This window comes from Pelmatolapia mariae, linkage group LG22, assembly GCF_036321145.2.
Source record: "Pelmatolapia mariae isolate MD_Pm_ZW linkage group LG22, Pm_UMD_F_2, whole genome shotgun sequence".
NCBI classification, from domain to species: domain Eukaryota; kingdom Metazoa; phylum Chordata; class Actinopteri; order Cichliformes; family Cichlidae; genus Pelmatolapia; species Pelmatolapia mariae.
The window spans coordinates 22316305-22338592 of NC_086245.2; the positions used below are offsets into that span (position 1 = coordinate 22316305).

Below are 22288 nucleotides of genomic sequence, written 5' to 3' on the forward strand. Positions count from 1 at the left end.
AACTTCTTTATACTTACAGAAAGGGGAGCTTCACTGCTCTGGCCTACTTAAGATCATGCATGTGCCTCACAATAAAGCGCTTTGAGGTGACTGTTGTTGTGATTTGGCGCTGTGTAAATAAAGCTTAACTGAACTGAAATAAAATGACAACATACAACACGCAGACCCCAATGTTTAAGTCTCACCTTGACTCTTCATTCGGTGTTTGAGGCGTATGTGTACGTCAACCTAGAGTTTAAAAAAAACTAACCCCGCCCCGATTTTATCCTCGATTGCGATTGGCTGAGAGGGACGTCAGTCACTCCTTTCCCCCGCAGCGGCCCCTCCTCACCCACGACACTCTGGCAGTAAAACGAGGCTGCTGGCTGCTCGCTACTACCGGGAGAAGATGCACTAGCTTTCCCCACGGAAACGTAAGCATGTCTTTTTTAATTATTATTATTATTTTCGCTTTTTCTCGAGTGAATTTATTCGTGTTTTTTCTGTAGTTGTTTAGCTTCCGCTGGCATTAAGTGCTGGACAGCGTTCTCGTGGCGGCTGTCGCTGAGTGTTTCGGCGCTCAAGTTAAAAGTATCGCTTTCGATAGAATTATTAATGGGCACCTCTAGACATCAGGTTCTTAATAGACGTGTAAGGATCGACTTATAGCGGGTATTTTTTATGGGGGGGTTGTTTCGAGCACATGGAATATGTTGGTAATTTTTGTTTACCCTGACAACTTTGTGTTGCTGTGCTGGCAGCAGGAGCCGAGCATTGCTTTGTTGTGCACTTAAACGGGACACCTGTGGTTCCCACTTCCCATGGAGTCCTGTCCTCATGAATGCATGCTTCGTGTAACCAATCCGCACTGGCTGCTTCTCTGACATCAGTGTCATCAAAATATGTATTTTACTTTTACATTTACTTTATTCAGCTTGGTTATATCCGATATTTACATTGTAGTGAAGCTGAGATTTAATCCGTGGTTTAATAAAATCTTTTATTTATTTGATAACTTTAATTGAACCAACACTGGATATTACACATACTTTCCAAAAAACAAAACAAAAACAAACCTAACCCACCAAAAACCTCTATTTGATATTAAAAATAGCCTGGCCAAATAACCTGGCAATTGTTTAATAATGAAAATAATTGTTGTTTACACACCATAATTCACGACCCTCCTTTTTTTGACTGTAAAACAACTAGACCATGCACCATCTAGCCCAGACAAGATCATTTTAAACACGAGTGACGATGGCATTGCTATCACTGAGCCATTCACAGTTTGCCTGTGGGTACACAGTGCCAGTCCAGCATTCAAGCTAATGTAAACACAACCACAGCCCTGAAGGTTTTTGTTAACATGTCTAACATCAGGGTTGGGCTGATGTTTTTTGATGTTTATCTGTTGTTTCACATGAATTTTGTGCTTGCTAAATATTCAATGATAGCACGATGAAGAGCTGAAATACTGAAATTGATAAAAATTGTTGATTCAGTTTAAAAAAAAAATACTTTATGCTTTATATTGTAAGTTAAAGACCCTACAACATTAGAAACAAACCCCAACAATCAGACAACCCCCTATGAGCAAGCACTTGGTGACAGCGGGGTGGAAAAACTCCCCTTTAACAGGAATAATCCTCCAGCAGAACCAGGTTTAGGGAGGGACAGCCTGCTGTGACAGGTTGGGGGTGAGAGGAAAAGGGAACTACATATTTTGATTGTTGTTGTAACATAATAGATTAATGGTAATGGTACATGTAATTTTATCTTGCTGATAAAATAAAAAAATATCTTTCAACAAGGCTAATATACCAGCCAGTACCGATATGTGATCATTGGTTATTGTTCAAATTGTTATTTTTAAGCATCGATATCGACCCACAATTAGAGAGTATATGAACAGAAAAATCTCTAAATGATTTACTTTCAGTGGCTGTTTGGCAAAACTGTTGGGCAGATGACTCTTATTTGAAAAGTTCATCATTTATCAGATTCATGAATGTTTTCAAACCAGTTTATTAGCACAAATGCCAGCTTTTCTAACTTAAGGTTAGTTGGGCAAAATGCAGCATTTAAAAATGGCACCCTGTTCGTTGGGGAATTTGGGATGTTTCTGGCGTTTAGAGATCTAATCTGTTAATCTCAGAAATAGCCGGCTGGTTAATGCATAAAAATAGTAATTCCTCAGGCCCTAGGCAGAGTATTAGCAGCAAGCGAGTGTCCATAAATGCGGCAATCTGTTTTCAAACCCATTTGTTGGCATGCGTCTGCCTTGGTGAAGTGCCCTTGTGCAAGATATTAATTTCCCACTACAAGTGATTCTGTTCCAGTCTGCTCTCCTGGCACAGAATCTCAGGCCAGAGGATTATTGCTCTAAGGGAGTCGGTTTTAAGTCTGTCAATCAGCTGATTGCTGTCCAGCTAAAATGTTAGGTTTTTTTTTGTCCCTGCTGCAACATTTTGGGTGCAAACATCCAGCCAGGCCTACGTGACTCGCTGAGCTATCTCTGTGTCACTTTCTCCTATCCGCAACACCCACTTTAAAGCTGGTAAATACAGAAGACTCTTGTTAGACTAACACACCAAGTGGTTGGTCTGAGAATAGCCCACCTGTGGTTATATGAAGTTAAAGGATCTTATGTCTTACTTCCATGCTGGCCAGCTGGTCAGCACAGAGACTAGTGTGAAATCTTTTTCTGCTTTTAACACCACATATTCTATAAATAGTTTGGTGTTTTATGTCCCTCAGATTTTTCATAAAGAATCCACAAACTTTATTCTTGGCTTTGCCTTTTTTTTTTTTTTGTATCCATAGCAACCAGTGATTGAGCAGCAACACAAAGTGTCTCTTGTCTCAGCAGAAAGGAGACAGAGAGACATCTTTTGTGATGTAGCCTTTATAAATACACTGGTCAGGAATCTAAGTGCATGCTGTTTAGCTGCACATGAGAAATAAGCAGTGACTGCTGAGTGACATATTGGGGCTGCTTTGTATATCTTTGATCACTCGCTCATACCCACATGTGATTTTTGTTTTTTCTCTAACTGCACAAAGGAAATGGGCACTGTATTTCTTTCACTGCTATCAGTCGTGCACACAATCACACTTGATGTCAAAGGTCAGATAGCTAAGTGCTGCTGCCACCATCTGATCACACCATGTGCTGTCACACATGGGTTTATTTTTGTCACAAAATTTGGAATATTGATGTCTGTAATGGCTAGATGAAACCTGCAAAAAGTGAATATCTTTAAATTGTCTTATACAGCTTTCTGTTTGTTAATAAGAGGATCATGCACTGCTTTAACCCAGTAATTCTGACCAGTAATTCTTCATTGCTTTGTGAGTCAGTCAGGTAAAAATGGGGAGCAGATATGAAAATGATGTGGACTGTTGGGTTTTTTGCAATCCTGTTGTTGCAAGAATTTGTGGTTGAAAGCAGATGGATTGGATGGTAAGTCATGGTGTGTGTGTTTGCCATGCCAGAACTGGAAACTCCAGCCTTACAATTTCTCAGGCTTCAGCTTGAAACCAGTGAGCAATCACTTTCTTTATGAAAGTCAGAGTTTTTTTTCTGCAAACATATGTAGTCTGTGTTGCCTGTAGTCATTTTCAAATTAAAAGAGAGGACATTCCTGTGGTCTTCATATTATGGCTGTAAAAACATACTTGGAATTGTTCAGGAATACTTTGAATGAACACAAGCGTTGTAATCTTGTGGGCATCTGGTGAGCTTTCGGGTCTGAAAAATCAAGCCAATGGAGGTGTCTTAAACTTGGATTTTATTTAATGTCTATTAGGAGGCGACTCTTCTGGTTTCAGAAAGAAGTCTTATTCTGTAAAAGTGTATATGACCCTCAGCTCTCCTGAGCCATGCACTGGAAAGTTCAACATACCCATAGGATCTTCCCATTATCTGAATTCAATTACCAGGTCATGGTCATTTGCTAAATTCACCCTCATGTTCACATGAAAGGAGGGGGGCAGCATCTGACCAATCATAATTATGGATAGGTTATGGATAAGTGTAGGCCTTTAAACTGTGACCTTTGTAAGCACGTTCTTACTCAGTTTATGGTCTCAGTCATTAGTTTCCAGTTGTTTTGAATGCACCATTCACCTTCTGTAATGTCTGTTCCCCATTAGAGTAAAAAAAAGGATGATAAGGCCTCTCCCTCAGTGCCCTCTGCAGGTTTCATAATAAGACTTCACTAATCAGTGGGTAACTTGACCTTGACTGCATCTATCTTTTATGTAAAGTCTGTGAAAATGGCTACAAGAAGAATAATCCGCTCTTGTATTTACACGTCTGACTTTTGTCTGTTGAATCTGTGGGTGTGTGTACTCAACTAAAAGCTGCTTTAAAGTACAGTCTTGAAGTTTAGGGGAAAAGCTGTTGTCATTCTGGGCCTTGTAGGTACTTCTTACTGAAGTGCAGTGTGCAGAAAATCCACAATATGACAAACGAAGAACATATCAGAGTTATATTCATTTATTGTTGTTAGTCCAAGCAGCTCTTGCACTGCTCAGTGTCTACAGTCTAAACACATTTTCCATTTGCGTTTGTTTCATCTCTTCACAAAATGACAAATTCTCTCCCACACTTGAGGAAGAAAAAAAGAGTCACTTTTACATCTCCTTTAAACCTTTTATTCCCCCATTAAACCCTTCTGACTCAGCAGCATTGGCCCTTACCACGAGAATGACCCTTTTCCATCTTGTGAGATCACTTACAAGGTGTTGGGCCATTAATGATTGACTCACATTACATAAGACCGAAGGTAAAACCCCAGCACTTCTAGTCTTACAGTGCAGAGGCCTTGGTGAGATACAGTCCTACGGTAATCAGTCAGCTGAGCTAAGTAGAGCACCCGGTGGAGTGTTCAGGGACTCGTCTCATAGAAGCCAGAAAGGCCTCCGTAGCTGATAAACAAATGCACAGCTTTTGCATGCCGTGGTTTTGCTCTGAGGAAATGTGAGTTATTGCAAACTTTTCTGCTGATATATATGAAAGGAAAACAAAATGACAGGAATGGGAGGGAGGCAACGTTAACCATGTTTGTTCAAGTGGTACTTGATACTTCTTCATTCATAATCGCCACATATTTTGCATGTAGCTTTTCAGTGAGCCTCAGACGTTGTAAACTTACTGTTGTGGCCCTGAGCTCCTACATTATATGTAAATGCAATGTTGTATGATTGGATTAATCTTTTGTTGTTTACACTAAATACAGGTGTATTTACATTGCTGTGATATGCTGTAGAGCTGTGCAGTAAATTCATAACGTATTTCTGTGAAGCTTCTAATGCAGCTCAAGATGCCAGACATGTCGCAGCCTGAAAACTGCAAACAGAACAGCTTGATGAGCTAAACTGAGCTCCCTGAGTTTATAATCTGAGGGTTGCTCAGATATGTTTTCTGACCCTTTAGCCTGTGCAGTAGCTGTGAAGTAAGTGGGCCGTCCATGTGCTTCATTCTGCTTTTAGCCGTGTATTTACTGTCGCTAGCCTTGTGTTTTGGTGTGCCGGGGGTATCGAAGCGCGGTGTGGTGCGCATTCTTTCCTGTTGATGACTCACGTCCTGAGCATGGGACTGACTGCAAGCAAGGGGAACCACAGACTACACACACGCTCATAAACCACCAGAGCTTTCTCAGTTTGCAGCTTGCAGCAAATCCAAACAATTACACCAATTTGCATACATTCGGTCACACGCAAACCTCAGAGGCATTCCCTTGCCTCTCGCATGCACAGTGTACTTCCACAGAAAGAGAGGGCTGTGCAAAAAGGGAGTGCCATTAACACAGAGATACAAGCACAGCAAGGTTGGAGCATGCCATTTGAGGTGAGGAGACGAATGAATGTTACATCACATGGAGCGTTGGTGTGTACATTTAAGGCATCAGGAAAAACTCCTCAAACCTGTCATGCAAAACTAGGTCTCCTTTTTATTTATTTTGTTTTACGATTACTAGATTGGAGACATAGTAGCTGTGAAAAGTATTCAGTCACCAGTCCAAATCCTTGAATTCAGGTCTTCCAATCATGTGCTTTCCCACGGTTGTATAAAATCAAGCACCGAGGCACGCAGACTGCTTTTACAAATATTTGTGAAAGAGCGGGTCGCTCTCAGGAGCTCAGTTCCAGGGCTGTACCGTGATAGGATGCCACTTGTGAAATTTCCTCACTACTAAATATTCCACAGCCAACTGTGCAAGGTCCAGAAAGATATGGATGAGCGAGTTTCTTGTGGAAGAACTTGACTGGCCTGCACTTGATTGACCTCGACCTGATAGAACACCTTTGGAATGAAACTGCGAGCCAGGCCTTCTCGTCCAACATTAGTGTCTGACCTCATAAATGCGCTTCTGGAAGAATACTCTGAAATTCCCATAAACGCTCCAAAACCTTGGAAAGCCTTCCCAGAAGAACTGAAGCTGTTGTAGCTGCAAAGGATGAGCTGACATAATATTAAACCCTATAGATTAAGAATGGGATGTCAATGAAGTTCACAAGCGAGTGAAGGCAGATGAGGGAATACTTTGGCAGAATGGTTTAAACTGTTCCTGACTTTTTAAAGTAGCTTTGTGTCATTGACACATTTATTTATACTCTTACTCTTCCCTTGAAGCCAACTTCACATGGGTACCCCTTGGAAACAATGGGTATGTCAGGCTTCTGTGCTCACAGCTACTGCTGTGTGCCACAGATGATTTTATTAAGGATATCCACTCTCAGTGACATCATACAGAACCAAGAGAAAAGCCTCCTGAAATTTAGGGTTTAGAGCAGTTTAAGCATGAATGTTTGGCTGAAACTGATGTCATACACTATACAGGATACTTAGACCTGTTGGCCAACAGTGTTTGGGGGTACTGTAATCACATTACTGCGTTACTGAAAAATGTAATGTAACACATTCCTGTACAAAATTCAGTAATTACATTACAGTTACAATTATGTTATTACTTTTGTCAGTTCTTCAGTTGTCCAGGCGGATTAAAAAAAAAAAAACATCAATCAAACAATCTTGTTTTTCTTCCTGTGCACTTGCGCTACAAGCAGCTGATTTCAGTTTGTATGCGGGAGGAGGAAAACAGTGGAGCGGTATAGTGGTAAAGCTGTTGAGGAGTGGAGATGTGGAAATTACTTTTATTTTTACTGCACGAGAGGCTGATGGTAAAGTGGAAATTGCGTCCATGACAAAAACGACTGCATTGTACTGCTAGCACTGCTTCAGCTCTTCGAAGACATTTGCACCGACAGCATGCTAACACAAAGCTAGCCAAGAGCCGTGAATGATGAGCTACCTGTTCACGTTTCCAAAGTAGAAACACTGTGGCAACTACTTTGAAGTCACTGTGTGCTAGTTGTTTTTTTTTTTTTTTGTTTGTTTGTTTGATCTTTGTGCTGTTGACTTTGTGTTCAAAACTGAAAGAGAGCTCATATGTGTGTCCTCCTTAGGATAGGTTGGTGTTTGTGTTGGCGTGTGAGACTGTAGCCTATAGGCTTATATTGTTTACAGGTAATTATGTGACGGTGTGCTTCAGGACATTTTTACAGACTAATAAGAAAATAATTCCTCTATGATGAGCAATTAGATAATGTACTGCATTACTTTTAAGACGTAATGTGTGACTTTTATTGAGTAATGACCCCAACACTGCTGGTCAGTATTGAAATCATAACACTATGTGATACACGTGACTTTGAAACACCTGCCTCAACTATTCATATGTTCCATGGATTGCTATCCTTGTCATTATGGGCTCATCTTATCTTTTTTAATGGAAAACCAGTTTGACATTAACAGTGTTTAAGAGGAGAACACGGAAAGCGATGTACCTCTGTTCTCATGATTATCTGCTCATTTTACACACTTCTTTAACAGTGGGCTTTGATTATAACACTTGCTTTCTACTTTGACTCATTTATATTTGACTTTGTATGTGTAAAGCTCATTGCGTCTGATTCCATGTGAATTCATTCATATTGAGCTTGTGGGAGCTCATGGAAATGACTGTATTTGGATATTTATGGCTAGCTTCCTTTAAACACATCTACTTTGGACTGTAGGAATTTCAGAGTCGGACAGACGCACAGTGAGTCAGTGATTCTTCTGTTTTTATCTCGTCCTGATTATGGATGCTGCGTGCTGCTGTTGTGTTTAAAATAAACCTGTGTGTTGCTCTCACATGTTGTTGTTGTTTTTTGTTTTTTTTAAACCTACCTTCTCCGTTCTCTGCAGTGCTGGATGTTGCAGCGGCCTTCAAAGGTCAGCGTGATGCTCCTGGCTGCTCGTCTGTGATCTCTGTTGCCACGGTTTCCAGAGATACAAGACAGCGGTAGGTGGAGGATTAGTCGAGGCGCAAAAAGATGACATCAACGTCACCCACTCACAGTGACAGCAGCGGCTCCTCTAAACATGACGGCAACCAGGTGTGTGTAACATCCATATGTGTTTCTATTATGTGATGTTTAATTTGTTAAATTCTAATAACATCACGCACTATGGTGCCCATCAGGCTATAAAACGTGAGAAATTATTAATGTGTTTCTGTGTGTTCATTCTCTCACTGTCAAACAGTTGAAAGTGATTCAGTTATTCATGGTTGTTCACTGTGACCAAATTTTAATTGTTCCTACAAATGCGTGCCACATTCGTCAGGCGGAACAATAACTGCAGCCATAGTGTTTCTGCTGTGATAGTGAAATGTATACACACAACACAGTCATTCACTGTCTGTCTCATGCTTCGTTGCCCTGTCGTCCTGCAGGATAACTGGGAGATTGTGGAAGGCCTCAGGGGGGTTCCTGCCAGCATGCAGGAGCCTGAGAAGCAGGGAGGCTTCCTGCTCAAGAGAAGGAAGTGGCCCATGAAGGGCTGGCATAAGGTGAGGGCCTCTGCTGGCTTCTTAACGCATCAGACTGCAGCACTGCTTGTTGTTACAGGAGACCTCTTACACCCTTCTGCTACTGCTGTTGAACCTTTATTTAAGAGTCTTAGACTAAAAATGTTATTTGTCGTGCAGCGTTTTACGTAATCTTTCTATGATGCATACTAGTATGATGCTAGTGCTAGTATCCTGATTTGTTGTCTGTACCTCAGGCTGTTTCCACATTTCCTCCTCCTCCACTTTTTTAGCTCTCTGTATTTCCTCCTTTCCATTCTTTTGACTCCCAGCTGATTACACTGTAAGCCTGACTCATCCCCCTCCCCTTCTGATCTCAGTGAGTGTAATCATACTTGGAAACTTTTTCCTTGCGACATGATAGAACAGCCCCTTTAACAGAAAATAGTTTACCTGATAAAGAGGCCTTGAGCTCTGTCAGCGTACTCTTCTATTTAGCTTTCTCATTTGTAAACTACAGCGTTCCCATAAACTGCTTATGTCAATATATGATGATTATCTTTGATCATTTGGGTCACTTATCTCACTTCAGTAATAAAATGTAAATGTCAGGTTCAAGAGAATTGAAAGGGACTGTTGTGCAAATTACACAGTCTGCATTGTGTTTAATTGTTTATATACGCAGTAATTAATAGACCATGGCACGTCTGTAAATAAATACAAATTCATTTATCTTCTTCCAACATAGAGATACTTTTTGTTGGAGAGAGGCATCATGAGATATGCAAAGCGGGAAAGCGATGTAAGTATTGTTTTATGACTTCATCTGTCTGTCTATCTTCTGTATATACAAACTTATGCACAAGTTAAATGCCAAGTGAAAAGTGTTTTATTTTTTTATTTATTGCACAGATTAGTAAGGGGAAACTACATGGCTGCATAGACGTTGGTCTCTCTGTAATGTCAATCAAGAAAAAAGCCATGTGCATTGATCTGGATACGGAAGACAACATCTACCACCTAAAGGTAACTCTTGAGACATTTAGTTACATTCCCCGTTATTTTTCTTACTGCTGTTTGAGATGTATCCTCACTAGCAAATGCCTCAACCTCGGCAGGCCTTCGCTTTGATTTCCTTTGTGTGTTTCATAGAAAGACATCCGCAGGAGCTTTGGTTCTTCAAGTTTGCTTCAAGCTAATTTGACTTTGTGGCTTCCAGGTGAAGTCCCCAGAGCTGTTTGAGGAGTGGGTGTCAAAGTTGCGTCATCACCGTCTGTTTCGGCAGAATGAAATAAGCATGTATCCCCACGAGAAGCATCTCTTCCACCCCCATGCGACATCCTCTCCCTCTCTTAATGACTCGCTTAGGAAAGTAAGTTGCCCCAGTCCTCTTGTGTAAGGAAAAAAAACATCCTTGGGGATGTGTTGTGCAAATTGTGTATCATCCTTTGTCATTCATCTCAAATAGAGGGCGACTCTTACCAAGCAGGCGTCAATCCACCAGTCTAAGATAAACTCCTGGCTCCACTCCTCAGACGACATGGACAAGTGCTGCAAAGGTCGGTTTGTTTGTTTCTGTCTTCTTTCTTATTTCTTACCTATCACAGGATGTCTTGGTGCAGTTAATCTTTTATTTCTGTGCCTACAACTTTGATCTAATAATACCTTCTTCTTTTTTTTTTCTTTTTCAGACTTGGAGGACTGTGAGTCGTATCTGCTGGAACTGAACCTGCTGCTGAAGAGCATGGAGGTCCTGCACCGCACATACTCAGCGCCAGTCATCAGTGGACTACAAGTGAGCACAGGCACTTGGATTAAGATGCCATTAGTGGTTCTTTATAATAATAAATGTGTTTCCCACATAATTAAAGTAAATAACAGAACAGCAACTTAGTGAGGAACACAGACGGGAAGCGGTGGGGCTAAGTCGTTTCACAGTAAAAGTTGGTGTTTGCCTACAGGTGGATAAATAACATATCAAAAAATGCTTACTTTTATTGCTAAATGTATTTACAAGTTTATGTTTGGGAAATGTAGTTAAAGCTGTTTGCTGTAGTGTCCACCTGCTTTTCAAAGAGATTAATAAGACAAACTGTTATGTTAATAATACAATAATACAGGCTTTCCACCAGAAGTGTTAGAGCTGGTAGTTGGCAAGGGTGTGGGGGAGGATACAGTAAGTTCATTGCGTTGTCTTTTTAAAAAAAAACAAAAAACTGCGGAGGGTCACATTAGGCAAGACGGGATGCTGGGATGGAAAAACACTGGTGGAAACCCTGATCTTGGAATTCTTCTAAGAACTAAGTAATGTTGTTGCAACCTCAAAATATGTCTGTGGTGCCACAGGCAGCTACTTATGAGATCCCCAAAAAGGAGAAGAGGCCGAGGAGGTGGCGGTCCAAAAACAATGGCAAAGACTCAAAAGCCACGCTACAGGTTCACGCCCTGCTTCTTATTTTTTTCCTCTGCTGCTTATGCTTTGATATAGTTCAGTCATTAAATGGTGGGAAAGAAGGGAATGTAATGTCTCACTTTTGTCTGTATTTGACTGCCAGGTTCCAAGCTGTATCTCCTCCCAGCCCCAGTCCCAGTCCTATCGCCTTCATGCCTCCAATCCAAATCTCTCCACCGCTGAGTCAAACACCCAAGAAGTCTGTCCCGAATCTCCAGAATCACCCTCAGATGCTTCACATCTGCAAAAGGACTTCTGCCAACTGGCCAACAACAGTGAGTGCTTTCCTGGTTTACTGTAGATTTAAAAATATGCTTTTTTTGTGTGTTCACTGCCATACGATAAAATTGTTTCCATGACAACTCAGTATCTGCTGTGTCCCTGCTTATTTTCCCGTCTCTGACATTTGCCTTTCTCCAGTCCACGTCAAACTGAAGTCAGCATTTAGTTCCCTGGTGGCAGAGAGAGACAGGCTGAGACACACTATTGACCTGCAGCCCACCCAGCCAGCGCATGTTGTCGGTCTAAAGACCGCCTATGCCTCAGTGAGTGACACCGGGTCAAATTCTATGGTTCTGTGGAATTACACCACAAATACTCACAATACCTGACCAGTGGTCTGATTTTACTCACCTGGTGTCTTTTTATCCAATTCAGGATTCTGTGGATGCCCCACAGTCCTTGGTGCACCAGGTCTCCAGTGAGAGCAAAGGATCAGAGTCCTTAACGGAGTTCTTTGACGCTCAGGAGTACCTCCTGTCCTCTTCTTCTTCTGAGAACGAGGTCAGACATCATCTGCAAGATCAACTGCATCTCCATGTTCAAAACGCAATAAATGATCAGCTGATTCATTCCAACATCGTTCCCACACAAAAAGTTTGGCATGTCCAAAATGTTAGTTTTTGTTGAATATTTAGCCACGTTTAACATAATCGGACACCATTATAACCATTTATATATGACAGAGAAATCATAGGTCTGCTTTTGTTCCATAACACACACATTATGGAAATGACTTGAAAAACACACACAGCCTAAACAGTTTCTGTGTAGAGATTTAAAAAATAATTATAGTGTAAAACTAAAAAAAAAAAAAAATCAGCAACATGGTTGGTTTTTCTAAAACTTAAAGTCAGGGTAGAGGGAGGTGTAGAAGTGTAGATTTCTCTTGACCAGTTGAATGAATGCTCAAAGACAATTCTGCTAATGGGATAAAAAAAATGACTGCCTAACTGAGCTCTACTAACATGTCACTCCTAAAATGTTCTCCTCTATCCCGATGATGCAGAGGCTTTCTAGATCTGTGTGCTTTTGTTCTTTGATTCAGTATCCTGCTGGCTCACTGACCTTTTATCATTGATTTCCTATCCCAAGGTGTCTGACGATGACTCGTATATCAGTGATGTCAGTGACAGTGTTTCCGTGGATACCTACAGCAACGCTGGGGGGAGTGAGAGGCACAACTCCGGTAAGTAATAAGGCAACAAGCTGTGTATCTGTGAGAAGTCATCGTGACACCCACTGTGTATGAAAAGATGAATCCTAATCCGAAATTTGTAGTTCAAATCATCGTCATAATGTAGTGAGGAGGAGAGGGGTACAACAGTGAGGGTCTACAGCCATCTGTACAACACGGTGGAGGCCCTGTCGTGGTTTAGGAACTGCTTTTTGATCCAGAAATGCTGGAGATTTTTATGAACACAGAAATGTAATAACATCTACAAAAATGATACTGTGTAAATAAGGCAAGGACCGCTGATAAAGAGAGGCAGGGATTCTAGAAACATTTTCTGTGACGTATCAGCATCGAATAAATTATTGATGCCTAGTAACAGTAAGGTTTCATACTGATATTTTATTGATATGGATACTGACATTTCTTATGCTTTGAAAATGTGACCTATGTTGCATTCGTGTGGACAATTTTAGGTACATGCTTAACCAGTTTGGATCTAATACAATCACTAAGTATCAGTGAAATAAATCTTTGGCTCCAAAAATGTGTTGAAAATCGGCACAGACTCCCAGACATGTTTACAAACGCAGTGCAGCGTTGTTTAATGCAGTGTGTGACCGGCATGAAATCTGTGGTTTTTAATCTTTTCACAAACAGAAGGAATGGTATTCCTGTAATCAAATCATTCAGTCCCAAATGCCGTTTTCCATTTTTATTAGTTTCCCCATTTGCACCAAACTCAGCCTTGTCGGTCGTCTTCTTGGTGTCCTCCACAAGTTCGTATATACACTTGGAATCTACATGCATAATCATATTAACATATAAACAAAAAAAACCCCACTCCTCCCATGCAAACATCAGTGTTCACTTATGTCTTTTAAAACCATGCATACTAATCTATCTTTTATGACATTGTATTTCTTCTGTAGTGAGCAGCGTGGTGACGCTGGCTCGTCGACGCTCCACTCTGCCCTCTCCCTGTCCCGCCAACAGCGTGAGCCTGTGGAACATCCTGAGAAACAACATAGGCAAGGACTTGTCCAAGGTGGCCATGCCCGTGCACCTCAATGAGCCACTCAACACTCTGCAGAAGCTGTGTGAGGAGCTGGAGTATAGCGACCTCCTGGACACTGCTAATCAGACTCAAGATCCCTACCAGCGCATGGTGAGTGGGAAATATTTTACATGTGCACTACAAATCGACACATGCAAAACATTCAAATTAGCATGCTCTAATTTTCCTGAGACACTTTTGAAAGTCATATTCACAGAGTTATTTTTACAAGAGTTTGAGGTTCAGATCCTCTGACAGGCACATTAATAACACAACTAGCAGACATAAGCTCTGTGCTCTTCCTCAGGAAGTTACTGTGATGTTTGTTTTGTCTAATGTGTACTTTTTCTGGAGCCTTCAATAAATATTTAATTACAAGGAAGTCACTCACATAAAACATAAAACAATACAAACTGTGGTGTATTATCTTTAACACAAATTCATATTTTAAATAGCGTCATGTATGAATGCACACACACACAGATTTTGCCTCTGTTAGTTTCTTCCCCGACAAATCCTTATAAACAGTTTTATCTTCATAGTCTGAGGCGTGAATTTTTTGCAAATACCAATTACAGGCTCATTCCATGGAAGAGAGTGAGTGCTTCCTGCCTGAGCCCACCCTGCTCTCAGCTTTTTGTTTTTTTTCTTTTGTAGTGAAACTTGAACATGAATTTGAATTTGACCTTCATACTATGAAAATTATTGGACTTTCAGGCCCTCAAGTATGTAAAGGTCGGCTGAAATTTGACACCTTCTGCTTTATCTTGTTTCATTAAAACTACAACCAAATCAGTTCTTGTATCTGAGTGTAATGTAAAAAGCAGCTACCCATCCCATACATGGACCCATGCAAATTTCTCAAAACTCACTTTTTGAAGTTGGTTGTAGGTACAAAGATGTTCCGACGGGAAAAAAAAATATTATTTTGACTTCTTAGTGTGGGTTTGAAATTGATTGAGCTCCAGTGTATGAGGGGGCTCGAGCTTTCCCCGTGGCTGACTCTGAGGGTGTTTTTCAGATTTGACATATTTATTTTTTGAACAGAATGACAGAGTGGGAACATCTTACTGTTCTTGTTTGGAACCAAGTGTCATTCACTGAGCCATCCCTTTCTTCCTTCCTTGCGCAGGTCTATGTTGCTACATTTGCAATATCTTCGTATGCATCCACCTACTACCGAGCAGGAAGCAAACCCTTTAACCCCGTCCTGGGAGAGACGTACGAGTGTGACAGGCCTGATAAGGGCTTCAGGTTTATAGCTGAGCAGGTAGAAGTCACAAAGTTTACACATTCTCTTCAGACTGCACACAGCTGTTTTGTCATCTCTAAGTTAATGCAACTGTCAAATTATTTGTGACAACTTCATTAGATTCTGTTTACAAAAAGAGGGGGGAAACATGAATGCCACTTTCTTCATGACTCTTTTCACAAAACTAGGCTAGTAGTAGCAACAAATGTAGTGCAGTGAAATGGTGCCCTGCGGTGATCTGATGCTTTATTGGTTGTAGAGCTAGCAAAGAATTAACTTTCAACTTGCAGACCCAACCTTTTCATAAAGGACCTCATTATTGTTTTCTTTTTCTCCCCACTTTCCAGGTGAGTCATCACCCGCCTGTGTCAGCATGTCATGCTGATTCAAAGAACTTCACCTTTTGGCAAGGTGAGCCCCACAGTGATTATTTGGAATAAACACCCCACATCCACCCTCTTGTCTGCCTGGGCTTCTTGCAGATTACATCAGAGCTCCCACACCTTGTTCCTGTGTGTTTGCTGCATGCTGTAGATTTTACATGAAGCAGAAACTAGTGTCTTAGCCGATCTAAATAACCTCATTTGACCATCATTTTGTACCTTCCTATCATGTCATAATTAACTGCTTAGCATCATTGTACTCTATAAAATGACTCTATTGATTATACTAATATAGCTTGTGGAAGCTCTGATGCATTCTGGCATGTTGTTAAAAAATAACTTGGATAGTCAAAGAAGCTACAGATTGTTCCCTTAATGCTCTATTGTTCTCTCCAGATGTTCGATGGAAAAATAAATTCTGGGGAAAATCCATGGAAATCGTTCCCATGGGAACCACCCGTGTCACGCTACCTGCGTAGGTTCTTTACTTTTTTCTATTTTGTTGTGGATGTGTAATGAGTGCAGGCTAAACGGCGCAGGGTTTTAGCAGCGTGATTGCATTGTGTGTATATGTGTGTGTTTTCTGCAGGTTTGGGGACCATTATGAATGGAACAAGGTGACATCCTGCATCCATAACATCCTGAGTGGCCAGCGTTGGATTGAACACTACGGAGAGATGGCGATCAAAAACATCAACAGCAATGTCTGCCAGTGCAAAATTACATTTGTTAAGGTTAGGACACAAAGATGCTGTGTGTAAGCCACCATTATTAGAGTAAACTTTCCCCCCTTACTGTTTGTAATATTATTTTGCTAAATACACGTGATTCTCTGTCATGCTGTTGTTATTAGTAATTTTAACATGTGATTTTTTTTTTTAATAAACTCCCTGAGCAGGCTCTTAAAAATGATCCACACTTGTTATAAAATTACTGCTCATTCAAATCTCCATTTCTTGCACATAAAGCCGTAATAGCAGTAGTAAGCCAAAGTCCTTCAACACTAGAAGCTTAAACAGCACCATCTACTGGACAAATAAGAAGCTGACCTGTAAAAAAAATAAATGCAGAAAAAGTAACAATGCTGCAGTTTCTTTTAAATTTAAGAGGATTCATTTAGGATTTAGTGCATAGTTTGTATGATACAAATAATGTCTGCTTTTGTATGGTGTAATGTATATGTATCGTGTCCTTCTTTTTTTTTAAAAAAAAAAAAATTTCCTTTTTAGGCAAGAACATGGAGCTCTACAGTGAATGAGATAGAGGGTGTGGTTACAGATTCAGATGGAAAAGTGGTGCACTCCATATTTGGAAAATGGCACGAAGCAGTGTTTCAAGGGAAGCCACCGTCTGCCACGTGTATCTGGAGAGCAAGTAAGTGAGGAGTCGCTGGAAGTGTCGGTCACACTGTCTTGCACCGCTTCAGTCAAAGCACACAACTGACCTGAACATGATATTATAGCTGCTTGTTTTTATGTCTGTCTGTGTTTAGATCCAATGCCAGTGGACCAAGAACAGTACTACGGCTTCACCCAGTTTGCGGTGGAGTTAAATGAGCTGGACCCTGCTTTAAGACCTCTGCTGCCCCCCTCAGACACGCGCTTCAGGCCGGACCAGAGGTTGCCACTCTTTGTCTCTCATTTCTGTGTACACACTGTAACATTGAGAATCTCAGTTTGTTTTCTTAGTCCTGATTACAATAAACAACAAAAACAGATGGTCTTATACAATAGATAGATTTAAAGCTGTAAAATCTGACCATTTGGTTCCATGAGCTTCTGGGCCAAGTCTGGCTTTGCCCATGTGGTGTGAAGCAGCACAAGGCAGAAGTATGAACATAACCATGGCAACAGCTATACTAGTCTAGATCCAGAAAGATGAAGAGTATTGTGTATGTCCTTGCTTGTAGAGAGAGATTTGTCCTTTAAACATATACTGTATATAGAACATCTTCAAGTCTCACATTGACCATTTTGGCTGTCAACAACTTGGTGTTTTGAAACTGGATGTGATGCACTATATTGCCAAAAGTATTCACTCACCCATCACCAAGCACAGTGCAAATCATCAGATACAGTGGTGTAAATCACGCCGCCACTGGACTCTAGAGCAGTGGAGACGTGATCTCTGGATTGACGTATCATACTTCTGTCTCTGACAATCTGATGGATGAGTCTAGGTCTGGTGGTAGCCTGGAGAAACTGTACTTGTCTGACTGCATTGTGTCAAGTTTGGTGGAGGGGGGCTTATGGTATGGGGGTTGTTTTTCGGGCATTGAGCTCAGCCCCTCATTTCCAGTCAAAGGAACTCTTAATGCTTCAGCATACCAAGATATTCTGGACAATTTCATGCTGCCAACTTTGTGGGAACAGTTTGTTTATGACCCCTTCCTGTTCCAACATGACTGCACACCAGTGCACAAACCAAGTTCATAAACACAGTGATGAGCGAGTTTGGTGTGGAAGAACTTGACTGGATGGTACAGTCCTGACCTCAACTCGATAGAACACCTGTAGGATGAATTAGAGCAGAGACTGTGAGCCCGGCCTTCCAACATCAATGTCTGGGCTCACAAATGCGCTTTTGTAAGAATTCCCATAAACACTCCTAAACCTTGTAGAAAGCCTTCCCAGAAGAGTTGAACCTGTTATAGCTGCAAAGGGTGGGCCAGCATTAAATTAAACCCTACGGATTAAGAAGTTCATATGTGGTGAAGTCAGATAAGTGAATACTTTTGGCATTATATTCACCACATCGGTGTGTGTGTGGTTTTGGATCTGAGAGTTAACTCAGATCAGTTCAATATGTCAGGATCACCTCAGCTGGTCTCCACTGTTTGATAAATATATCTTGTTGAATTCTCAGAGACTATGTTATTTATTCTTGACCTAGCTGTTATACGTTGGTGGGTCAAGTTTAAGCCACTTAAAAGTGATACACAATTTCTTTAAAGGAATTATTCCTCTCTTCCTTCACTGCCCTCTGGTATTTTTGTGTGCCTTTAATATCTCATACCAACATATTGTAGGTATGGTTACCAGCATGTGGCTGACATTTTCTCCAACATTTGTTTGATTGTGTTACGGTAATTTTTGCCACGATTGCTAGTGTCTGGAGTTGGCTATCGTGTACACTCCTGCACATAGTTCTTCCTGCCTGTCCTCTAGTGTCTGTTTATTTCAGCTTCCCATCCTGTTTTTATCTGGACTGTATTGTTCAAATTTAACTGAGAACGTACATTAAGTTTTGCATATTTAGTATTGTGTACAATAGGTTTTGAAGAAGTTTGTGTTAAGGAGTTTCTATTTACTTTATCCTGCTTTTTGACTCTTACCATAATTAACAAAAACAACAACATATTTAAGATTGAAAACCAGAGATCTTGAGTATAAACACATTAGCAGATTGTTCACAGACAAATGAGTCCAAGAAACCTTTTGTTCTGTATAGATTCGCCCCCTGCTGGCCATTACAAAGAATGCACATTGCCTTTTAAACATGCATTTGCTTTACTTTTCAGACCAGGAAGTTGTGTTCATCTTTTATGTACAGTCTAATATTTTAAATGTATAGTAATTTTTTTTTTTTAATTACATGTTCAAAAGATATATTCCTACTGTCCTAGAATAGTTGAATAACTCTATAAGTATAATATCTCTATAAGAAGGGACATGGTTTCAACATATTTCAGTGAGTCAACATAAATACATAAATGAAAAGAAAAATCTTTGTTCTTTCATTTGAATTTGAGTAACTAGAAAATGTTTTGTTAACATGAATCCAGCAGCTTTACAAAGTTGTGTAACAGCTATCCAGTGATTAACTACCAACGCTATGTTATTAAGTGACATCATTCAGAAGTTAATATTGTTACAGCGGCATCAAGTCACTTCCGAAACTGCCCGAAAGCTGGAGTTTTTCTTTTTTGTGGAGGTTGGGAATGTCACTGACAGGCAGCAGGAACAAATCTGCACTGATCCCCACTCTGACTGCTTTTCTGTATATTTATTCCAGGCTGCTGGAGGAGGGGAATGTAGATGGAGCTGAGGAGCAGAAGCAGAGAATAGAGCAGCTCCAGAGGGAGAGGAGGAAAGTGCTGCAGGACAACAACATGACACACCAGCCACGCTTTTTCAAGTATGATGCTCTTTTCCTTGTCTGTAAGGTCTTTGTGTGCGGTGTTTGTGTGTGTGGTTTTTGTTGTTTGTTTGTTTGGGTTTTTTCCCCCCCCCAACATAATCCTGGGCTTGTTGTAACTCAAAGTACAGATGAGGGTAAAATTATTAGCTCCTGTATGAAATTTAAAGTTTTTCTCATAATGTTCCTTTTAGCAGAGCAAATGATTTTCAACATGCACTTCTAAACGCACTAGTTTTCTGTTTGCACCCAATAAAATAATTATTTCAGGAAAAAACAAAAAATACAAGGGTCAAAATGATCAATCCCCTGATAAACTGAACTTTTTATTAAACTATAGCACAAACGACTGCTATGCTCTGCAAGCTTAGGTTAACTCTGAAATGCTACTAACTTTGATTTTGACTTTATCTTTCAGCCTACACACAGTATAAAAACTTCAGTAAGGGTTTGAGCTGTCACTTGAGAAAGCATCAAGACAAAAACAAAAGAAATCAGTTTAGACTTTAAAGAATTGTTGATGCTCACAAAGCAAAGTTATCACAGTGTTTCCAAGTGTCAAGAACTGTAGAACTGTAGAAGTATCAAGCAATTCAAATGGAGCCACAAAGAACTAACCTGGCAGAGGTAGAAAGCAAAAGACTCAAACTAGTGAGAAATCTAAAGAGCCTGGAACTGCCAAGACACTAATGAATGATTTAATCAAGTTGGGAATTGTAGTCTCAAGGAAGACAATCGCTAGAATCCTGCCAAATCCTGGCCAAAGAAACTGTTTATATTTGGAGAACATGGGGAGAGGTGTACAGCCCAAAGAACAGTGTCCCCACAGTGAAACACGTTGGTGTGAATATTATACTGTGGGGATGCTTCTGGAACTGAGAATCTCATCAAGGTGGAAGGAATCATGAAGAAGATAATGTGAAGATAATGAAAGAAAACCTCAGCGGCACAATTATGTCTGAGTCGTCACTTTGTCTTCCAACACAACAATGACCCAAAACATGGGTCGCTCGTGGTGAAGCCGTACCTCCAGAAGACCAAAGTGAATGTCATTAACAGACCTGCACGAAGCCCTGAAAATCTGTGGGGTGATTTGAGACCAAAGTCTGTGCCAGAAGACCATCAAATCTGGAGGTGCTTAAAGGTTTGCCAAAGAAAAAAATGGGCCGATGATGCTCAGGAGACGTGAGTGAAACTAGCTGAAAACTACAAGAAATTACTGCAGGCTGTTATCCAGCAACTGGATACACTTTTACTATAACTGACTAAAAAATGTTTTTTGTGTGCAAATTAAAGTAATGTAAACATCCAAATAAAACCAGGATGTTTGGAGAAATGCTTTATAATATTTGGGAAATGTTCACAAGGTCGCTCATTTTTCTGTCTCCATCTGTAGTTAATATTTGTAATTTTGTGGTGCATAATTCAATATCTTTCAGTCATACTAATTCATGATCATTTGTGTTTTGCTGACAGGAAGTCTAAGGATGACACTTGGGTGAGCAACAACACGTACTGGGAGCTGCGCAGAGATCCCGGATTCAGCAAAATGGACTTCCCTGTGCTGTGGTGAACTTTGGATTTTACCAAATGTCTGCAGTCGACTTATTATTAAGAGGGAAGTATGAAACTGAACTGAGGGCAGACTCCAAGTGTCCTGACCTGCCTGTGTAATGTTCCATGTCAGTGTAACCTGGATCCACACTTCCTGCTTCCTCTTTTAGAACTGAGCACAACCTATAGAACTTTTATTGGTGTGTTTTGGTTTTTTGTATTCTTTTTTTTTCCAATGGTTCTTCCTAGGCTTTTCCCTCCTGTAACTGTAATTTACATGTAAGCATAGACTAAAGGTGCATATCTGTATGTTTCATTGTATCTCTGCTTTTACCAAAGTGCCTTTTTATTGCAGTGCTGCATTCAAGGAGCTGCTGTAGCAGTTTTGCACTTTTATTCAGACTAAAAATGTTTTAATGATGTCAGTATGATTCTTAGCTGGAGAGAAAATGAGGGTCAGGGGCTGATGGGAACTTGTGCAAATGTTTTTTTATCTTGCTCATGTGCTCCATCGAGTTAACATCGTGACTCGAAGAATTTCTTATTATTCCAGCTGAGGCCCGATTAGAGATTCTTGTGATAAACAGGAGTCAGTATGCTGCCTTGTTATAATCAATCCTGTCATGGGATCATGTGCACAGGTTTTCATTGAGGAAATGGCAATGACACTCCATGTTGAAAGAAGATAAACTCTACAAGGGATGGACAAGTAATGGTGTCTGACAGGTTCTTGTTTGCCTCACTACCAGTCTCTTCAAATGGTCATCAAAAAAATGCCCCCTCATTGAAATAAACTTGGCACATAAAGTAAAGAAACATGTGTTTGGTTGATTATTTCTTTGTTGCAACAAATGCTTCTTGGCAATAAATCTTACACAATTGGAGAGCCTGTTTATTTCCACTTAAATTTGTAAAGAAAATGCATTTCTGGGTTGAGCAGCAGAGTTGAGTACGTGAATTACACCCATGAAAGGCTTCTCTGCCAATGCCAAAGTTTTTAGCTTAGCTTTTTCTGCTTTTTACTCTTATTTGGTGTCATTTATTTGATTTGATAAATAAAGTCTGAAGAAACAAGACATGCTGACAATTTAATATTTATTATTAAATTATTAGCATGCGGAAGAATCGTACACAGCCACAACAGCCTACAACCTCCT

At 40.4% G+C, this 22288-nt stretch overlaps 1 protein-coding gene across 2 annotated transcripts; it reads left to right on the forward strand.

Moving 5' to 3' along the window:
• Positions 1–331: 331 nt before the first annotated feature.
• LOC135933155 (oxysterol-binding protein-related protein 3-like) lies at positions 332–21941 on the forward strand. Of its 2 annotated transcripts, XM_065471110.1 has the most exons (22): positions 332–413; positions 8240–8430; positions 8769–8885; positions 9592–9645; positions 9756–9869; positions 10063–10215; positions 10312–10402; positions 10535–10638; positions 11190–11279; positions 11399–11570; positions 11716–11840; positions 11953–12078; positions 12670–12763; positions 13681–13916; positions 14938–15075; positions 15405–15468; positions 15837–15915; positions 16030–16174; positions 16670–16814; positions 16933–17059; positions 19455–19577; positions 21054–21941. In XM_065471110.1, exons 2-22 carry the CDS (start codon positions 8368–8370, stop codon positions 21148–21150), a joined length of 2457 nt encoding a protein of 818 aa, XP_065327182.1. In that variant the 5' UTR covers positions 332–413; positions 8240–8367; the 3' UTR covers positions 21151–21941. The 2 variants fall into 2 exon arrangements, with proteins under 2 accessions (XP_065327182.1, XP_065327183.1); XM_065471111.1 differs by lacking the exon at positions 11190–11279.
• Positions 21942–22288: the final 347 nt, after the last annotated feature.